At 35.2% G+C, this 8,701-nt stretch overlaps 1 protein-coding gene across 1 annotated transcript; it reads left to right on the forward strand.

Moving 5' to 3' along the window:
* The first annotated feature begins 377 nt into the window (after nucleotides 1-377).
* On the forward strand, nucleotides 378-8,212 carry kiss1rb (KISS1 receptor b). Its single transcript, XM_066711063.1, has 5 exons — nucleotides 378-1,359; nucleotides 2,649-2,773; nucleotides 3,922-4,057; nucleotides 6,122-6,360; nucleotides 6,668-8,212. The coding sequence occupies exons 1-5, from the start codon at nucleotides 1,053-1,055 to the stop codon at nucleotides 7,016-7,018; spliced, it is 1,158 nt and encodes a 385-aa protein (XP_066567160.1). The 5' UTR covers nucleotides 378-1,052; the 3' UTR covers nucleotides 7,019-8,212.
* The last annotated feature ends 489 nt before the right edge of the window (nucleotides 8,213-8,701 follow it).

Here is an 8,701-nt window from a genome sequence, read left to right on the forward strand (position 1 = left end):
CACACTATAAGCCTTTTATACTTTAAAATGAAAGGCAATTAAGGACTCCAAAGTTATGTCATCTTATTATTATTATTATTATTATTATTATTATTATTATTATTATTATTATTATTATTAATAATATTATTAATATTCCTATTATTTATACTCACCCTTATCCAGGGTGACTTACAGTTTACAGAAGAAGCATTTAAAAGCTTTGTGAGAGTGACAAACATCTTCAAACCAAGTTTTAGTATTAAAGTTGGCAAATGACAGATATTCCAGATCTGTCCCTTTAAGAGAGAGAGAGAGAGAGAGAGAGAGAGAGAGAGAGAGAGAGAGAGAGAGAGAGAGAGAGAGAGAAGAACGTAGCCCTATGCTTGTAATGCCTCTTATAGGCTGACAACCACAGTCACTCCCCGCATTTTCTACAGAGCATAGTCAATGCCTGGACTTGTATTCATCTTCACACATTCTCAGCATAAGAGCCAAGGAGAGAAATCCATGTGAAGAGGATGCAAAATTGCCTCTTAAGCGTGAGATGACAGTCATGAATAAGAAACTGTTGCATGCAGTGCATTTTTTATTTTAGATTCAGCTGATGTTTCTGACCTTCCAAAGTCTGGAAATAAATCTCACATCAAAAAGAAAACTTAAACACCTTTTTGGAGAGTCATGCCTAAGAAATATCAGCGCCGAGGTGTCAGGAAGTCAGAAACCTGCTGGAGTTTGGAAGATGCTAAATTTTGAAAAGCTACAGTGTCTTTTTCAATGAAGTCATTTAAAGTCATACAATTTAACAAAACTGAATTGAAGCTTGAAATTGTTTGATACCTGAAACCAGGCAAAGCATTCAAGCTACATTTGAATTTCAGAAACAAACTGTAATAGTTTCTCTAGGATACAAAGCTGGTTTTACTATTTAGTAAAGATTTTGGTGCATCAAGATAAGGTCACACTTAAATGTTAAAAATACAGCTTTATACTTTTTGCTGCTGACTATGCTGTATAAAATGGATGGCTTTATTCTAAAATCTGACTGAGGAGACTCCAAGGAGCAAAACTGAATGGATACCACGGTGGACACGACTTGGGAAATAATGAACTCGTCGGATGACAGTGGAATAGCCTTCTGCTCCAGTGGCACCGACCCGAGCTTGCCTTTGGAAGGAAAAGGAGCCACCCCTGAACAGGGCTCAGGGTGCAATGGGTCAGCTTTCAGTGGGTATCAGAGCCCTCCGCTCCTGGTAGATGCCTGGCTGGTTCCTCTCTTCTTTGCCCTCATCATGTTGGTGGGGCTGGTGGGAAACTCTTTGGTCATCTACGTGGTTACCAAACACCGACAGATGAGGACGGTCACCAACTTTTACATAGGTAAGGTGGAATGCAGCACATCCCATTACTGGATCCAGGGGCGGACTGGGACCAAAAAACAGCCCTGGACTCGTGTGGTGGCTGCTGGCCCAGGGGTGGGGGGGTGTACTGTGGAAGTGCGGTCCAGGATGGATGGTGCTGGCAAAGTACGGACTGGGGGAAGGGGAGGGGGTAGCCGGTGAATTGCAGTCCAGAAATCCACCCGGGACGACTGGCCCACACAGGAGTCGAGCAGCCCACCAAAGTTAAAAATGGTCCAGCCTATGACTGTATCTCTCAAATATCCAGGACAAGTTTTGTTAGTGGTAGTAGCAGTAGTAATAATAAGTAATAGAAAGTAGTAGCAGAAGTAGTGATAGTATTTTTTTAAATTCATTTGTCTATTGTCTGATATACCACAATAACAGGAACATTTGCTAAAATATATATTTTTAAACAAGGCATTAAGCCTGGGGAAGCACTCGAGCCGTGAGATTCATTGTGATGACGCACAACTGGTAGACACTCATGCAGTTCCCAAAGAAAATCCTTTCATTATTATCATCCATAGCTAGAATATGCCATAATAATGCCACAGTCTGATTATTATTATTAATTAATTATTATTATTAATGTTTGACAGTTTTGTTCAGGGTAACTCACAGTCACCAAGGAACTGTAAAGAAGTTGCATAGTGCTAAGATTAAAGTGATAGAGTAAAGAGAAACATTATATAGTAACAGACACAGCAATCTATCAAATTAGGTCCAGGTGTTATACCTAGTGTTATATATCTGATACTAAAAAAATACAATGAAGAATATTAGTTTCTGTGTTTTTTACTAATAAAATAATAGTAGTAAAATAATGATAATAATAAATAGAAAGTAATTGATGAATGAACAAATTAATATACAATACAATACAGCATTGCCTATGTGTACAGCAGGCTTCAGACTGCTTTTCAATACCCATAGTGTAGGCTGGGGATTCATTAATTCCCAACTGTCTACCTGTGTGCATATTTAAAGACCTTTATTTCTATATATATTTGTATATGTTTTTATTATAAATAATAAAGAGGGTGAGGGTTATTATTCTGTCATGAGGGGAGAGGAATACAAATTAATTAAAGTTACAAATATTACATACATTTGATATACCTAACCATATATTTAATGGTGAGATGTTTTTTCATTAGAAAAACTAAACAATATGCAATTAAATAAATATATAAGCTGGAGTAGTATTTAATATTAATGTGTATTTTCCTGTCATAAATGTTTTTCTTTTTTTATATACTTTAACAGCAAATTTAGCAACAACGGATATCATATTTTTGGTTTGCTGTGTGCCTTTTACTGCTACCCTGTATCCATTGCCAAGCTGGGTGTTTGGAGATTTCATGTGCAGACTTGTAAACTACCTGCAACAGGTTAGTAACATGCTAAAGTTTTACTTGGTACCTGGACCTGAAAAAATGTAATTAATTTCTAGCACATTATAGGACTATTGCATACACTTACAATAGTGTTAGAAAGGTGTTGTTTAGCTTAATGTATTGTTTTATTATTATTTATAAAGTTTATATGGTTACATCATAGATGGTAACATCACTTTGACAAGACATACTATAATAGATAGTGTTACATCATTTGTTATACACTTAGAGTCATAGGCATATGACATTTCTAGACTGACCTTCAGATGTTATTTGAAATCTTACAGCAGTTATTGAAACTAAAACATATGTATCTCAAGGACCAGTAAAATATGTTCATGTATTTTTTGTGTGGGTAAATACATTGTAACTGAAATGTTATGATGCATTATATTTTTGTTGAAAACCTTTTGATTGTTTGATTGATCTTTAATTGATAATTGTATTTAATAGATATCTTTCCTTTGTGTGGACATTTATGAAGAGCAGTTACGTATATAAATGCTAGCCTTATCAATTGCTTCAAAGTTTCAAAAGTAGAATATTTGAAATACATATGTGAAATATGTTAATATATTGGAAATACACAGACTGTATGGGTTTTCATAACCCATGGGCATCATAAATGTTGCAAAACATGGTTTAGTGGAAAGTATAGAATTAAACTAAAACATTAATAATCCATAATTTAAAAAGAACAAGGCAATTTGCATTTTTGTGAGCATGATTATTGACAATTTAAGTGATTATCTTACTAGGGGATGCTCTCATATTAATGTGGGTTAATTAAGTGACACACGTGCTGTTTTTGCAAGTAAAACTAGCATCACATTTAATCTTGTTTCATACATGTAAAACTCTCCCAGAAACCACTGACATTACATGTAGCTTATGCCCGTAAACAAATTATGTTCCTCACCATAGCAAAGGATTTAATCTTTATTATATATTATATATATTTCAGTATTAAAATGAAATGCTAAACACCTGTATTGGGCTCATTTGGTGATAAGACAGTCAATGTTGAATCATGCAAGAGACATTTTGAGTACCATAGTGGACAAGGAAATACATGGGGTATCGAAATATTTTCATTGTTGATCTCACTTTGATGCCCAAATTTGTTTCTTTACCTTACCCAGGTGACAGCCCAGGCCACGTGTATTACCCTGACTGCCATGAGCGTAGATCGCTGCTATGCCACAGTCTACCCCCTGCAGTCGCTGCGCCATCGCACTCCCAGGATGGCAATGGCTGTCAGTGTGGGCATCTGGATAGGTACTGCTCTTGATATCCTGCTCAATTTGTATTCAACTGATGTTTAAAATGAAAGGCAATCAAAATCAAAAAGCTTAATGTGTGAAATGACCTTCTGTTATGACATTTAAGCATTACTTGATTACAAACTATTCTTTAACAAACTGTTCTTCTTGTGAATGTGTCCAGTCCATTGGCATTTAAACATTTTCACTGCTTCAATTATGTCTATATAAATCACACTACAGCAGTGCATTGCCACCCTAAACCTTAAATATAATAAGTACTTTGCGGATCGCAATTTCCCCACTTCTTCATAATGTTATTTATTTTAAGTCCAATAATTTGATTTTGTACTTCATGGATGTACCTTGGCATAATTCATTGTTTAGAAAGAACACTTTTGTGGGTTCAGAATAGTGCTGTGTGGTCTTTATTGTGATACAAAACTATTTCTATGTCAATGAAAACACTAGATCCCATTGAGATTGTTGTTCTCTTGGAGAAATATAGTTTTGATGCCTTCAATGATGAGCACATACTATAGTACAATACATGTAACTATAAGGAGCTTTCCTGAACTCTAGTCTCCAAATATGGAATATGCAGCAAAATTCCAGTATTACTGATGAATAACAATCTAGCAAATCTACTTCATCAATAAAGATGACAAATAAAAACTTCTCCTACAAGTGTGCTTAGGAGTTTTATGCCAACTCTTCCCTTAGAAAATTAACCTAATTTCTTCTATTTTATGAAAATAAATTGTCCTTATGCTTTGAAGTTCAATTTTGTATCATTTATAAGCATGCTAATGCTTTTCTAAAATTGGAACACATTTTAAAAGTATAGAACATGGTTTATTATCTTTCAATCCACCACATTGTCCAGATTTAAAGACTGACATGTACTCCAATTCAAAGAGATGTTCAAAGGATGGTTGTTAATCATGCAAAATTGTGCAGGAAGTGCACATCATAACGGGAAATGGGAACAAATGAGGAACTCAGAGTAGTGATGTTACAGTCTGGCAGGGCACCATTAAGACCATGAAGTGTTTTGAAATAGCCATTTTGTCTTTCCAATTAAAATTGTATATAATTAGTAATTATGTCTTTATTCTATAGTGACCATTCAGCTATTTAATGTTTGTTTTTTCACTGATATATTTTAAATTTATTAGGAATAAGAAAGGAAACATAATTAAACACTTAAAAACTAAAACGATTACCGTTTAAATTACTTATCTTAATTGCACATTACTCCTAACAAGTTTTTTCCCCTCAATTACCTTGCATAAACATACATTTATTTCCATTCAAATGATCTGATATTGCACTCTGATCAAAAATTGCTAACTATTTTTATAGCATCAGTGAGGACTGCTCCTCTCACTCCTTTGTGAACAAGAACATTTATTTTTGCTGGATTAACTAATTCATATAACTGTACAGCTATCAGTGGTGCAGTAAATGAGTTCTACTAACAGAAAACAGCTAATAATTGTATTTTATTGCTCAGTACTGTATATATTTATTCTCAAGCAGTTTTGTACTATAGTATGTGCTCATCAGTGAAGATATCAAAACTTCACTGCTCCAAGAGAACAACAATTTGCACCAAAAATCATGAAAACAATACAAAACACAACAGCACACTTTCATAAAGCAAGCTCTGCAATCACTGAACATTCAATCCACATATAAGTGCAGGGTGAATGTAGTTGTAACTTTCAAGCACTGATGCTTCTGAAAAGACACCATGCTTTTTTTCCCAAAAGCTCAATTTTGAGGCTCTTGAAATATTGTTATGGCTCTCCTACCTAAAATCAATTAACTTGTTTTTATTTTGTCTCTGCACTTGTATCTGGATCTGTAACAACTTCATAACAATTATGAAATTCTAGCAGAGGATTAATTGATATAAATGCTATAGTGGTGATGGCTGTATTAAAAATTAATGAATTTGCCTTTACTTTGTTTAATATTAAAGCTCTTTCTTAATCCATAGGGTACTAATGCTACGTATATTTTACATTGTAAACACATTGTAGTGTTATTCTTCGATCTTCCTTTCTTCCTCTAGGGTCCTTTGCCCTGTCTGTGCCTGTAGCTATGTACCAGAAGTTGGATTCAGGCTATTGGTATGGCCCCCAGACTTACTGCACCGAATCTTTCCCTTCAGTGTATCACCAGAAGGCCTTCATTCTCTATACCTTCTTGGCTGTCTATCTTCTGCCCCTCATTACTATCTGTGTGTGCTATGCATTTATGCTGAAAAGAATGAGCAGACCAGTAGTTGAACCTTCAGATAACAACTATCAGGTAAGATTTGCTCGTTGTTCATTGTTGCATTTAATGTGAAAAGGGCTCTAAAGATGTTTCTCACCATTTGATCTATAAATCTATCTGTCTATCTATCTATCTGTCTGTCTGTCTTTAAGTACACAGTTTATTGTTTTGTGTTCTTCTGTACAAAACCTACAACAGTACACAAAACACAGCAAGAAAAATGACAGGTATTTATCATGAGGATCAGGAAGAAACGTCACTGTTACAGCATGTTTATCGCATCAGTTTTGAGATGTGCTCAGACTGAGAATACTAATACAGCGTGCTTCATATTTTGAAGGTGCAGCTTTTGGCAGAGCGCTCCGAGGCCATGCGCACAAAGATTTCAAAGATGGTGGTGGTGATCGTCTTGCTGTTTACCATCTGCTGGGGCCCCATTCAACTCTTCATACTCTTTCAGGCATTTGACTCTAGTTTCAAAAAGAGTTACGAGACCTACAAGATAAAAATTTGGGCTCACTGCATGTCCTACTCGAACTCATCTATCAACCCCATCGTGTATGCTTTTATGGGGGCCAACTTCAGAAAGTCCTTTAAAAAGGCCTTTCCTTTCATCTTCAAACAGAGAGTTGGCAGCACAGGGGCAGCCGCTGTGAACACTGAGATGCACTTTGTTTCATCTGGAACATGAGCACAAAATGGCAGCCTGAGCTTTTTATAAATTTAGCACAACAAGCTAAATCGAAGGCTTAAACTTCACCACTCCCTTATTTGTGTGTTTGACTGGCTAAAGATCATTTGTATCATGTGAATGTGGAACAATTTTATCTATTCTGAATTGAGACCTTGTAAATGTATTTTTATTTTCCCTATGTCTTTGCAATTTAAACTCCTGTTTCAGATCCTGGTTTCCTGAAATGCAGGAGGACATTAGATAACATTTAAAATCCATTTTACTATTATGATTAGTTTCTCCAAGACTGTGGTCAACTGGTTTCATCCAGCCATGCAACTTCATCAAAACAGATAAATACAAGAAAAGTGATGTCTTGACAGCTGGGATATATTGTCTGATATATTCAGAAGCTTCTGAATGAAGCTTAATGAATTAAAGACTGATACGTTTTCCTTGTAAATGGACATCAACAACAGCAATCTTTGCATTCACTATTGTTCCACATAGCTAAGTGTTTATTGCAACAGCAAGTCCATGGGGGCATCTTTAAAGGTGAAGCAGGAGACAGTATTCAAAAATAAAATCTATGTAGACGGAATGAAGATAAAGTAGATTTTTAAAACCTCAGTGGACAGTACCAAGTCACAGCCCTGACCTGGGAAAGTGTCATTAGATTATTACTGTCAACAATTTATAATGGATCTCTCTTTAGTATCTTATTCAATAGATGGCCTGTAATACACTTGGAGTGGCAATGCTTGTTTAAACAGCAGATGTTTATTTATATCCTTTGTGTGTTTGTCTAGAAGTGTATTTTTGGTATGCTTATTTGTTTGTATTTTGAAGTTTTTATTTTGACATTGATATATATATATACTTTAGAAATCTGTTTTTAAAAAATTCTAAGATATGTAATTTTAACATTCCTGTTAGCTAGTATAATTTATGACTATTACCATGTCAGTGTCATTAAAATCATTCTGCCACTATTTGAAAAAGACAAAGCTTGAATAAAACATACATTAAGCCATGCATAATTAATAGGACACTATCTCTCTGGAAAGAGGAGCAATTTACTTTCTTTGGTTACCTAAATGTAATGTATTACATTCTACAAGCAGCTATTTGGAGCTCTTTGCAGTTTTATAAGTGAATTACAATGTATTTTAGCAAGTGAAATATGTGATAGATGGGGCTACTTTTGATTTATAAATGTATGTATAAATCTGAATTAGTCATTTTTTTCAAATTGAGAAGTAATTGAATGATTAATTGTTTATAAATTAATAGAAAATAAACTCAAAAATATATACGGTATATATATTTAAAATAAATTGAATGCAGCATCCATGTGTATGGTGGTGGAAACATTCCTTAGGGATTTTGGTTCATGCTGCCACACATTCATGCTGTGAACCTCCCATTCCAGCTCATCCCAAAGGTGCTCTATTGGACTGAGATCTGGGACTGTGCAGGTCATTGGAGTAAACTGAAGTCACTGTCATGTTCGTGGAACCCATTCTGAGATGATGCACGCTTTATGACATGGTGCATTATCCTCCTGGACGTATCCATTTGAAAACAGGTAGAATGTGGCCATAAAGGGAGGCACATGGTCAGCAACAATGCTTAGGCATGCTGTGGTGTTCAAATGATGCTAAATTGGCATTCAGGGGCCTAATGTGTGCCAAGAAAATA

The sequence above is a fragment of the Amia ocellicauda genome, chromosome 8, assembly GCF_036373705.1.
Source record: "Amia ocellicauda isolate fAmiCal2 chromosome 8, fAmiCal2.hap1, whole genome shotgun sequence".
NCBI lineage: Eukaryota > Metazoa > Chordata > Actinopteri > Amiiformes > Amiidae > Amia > Amia ocellicauda.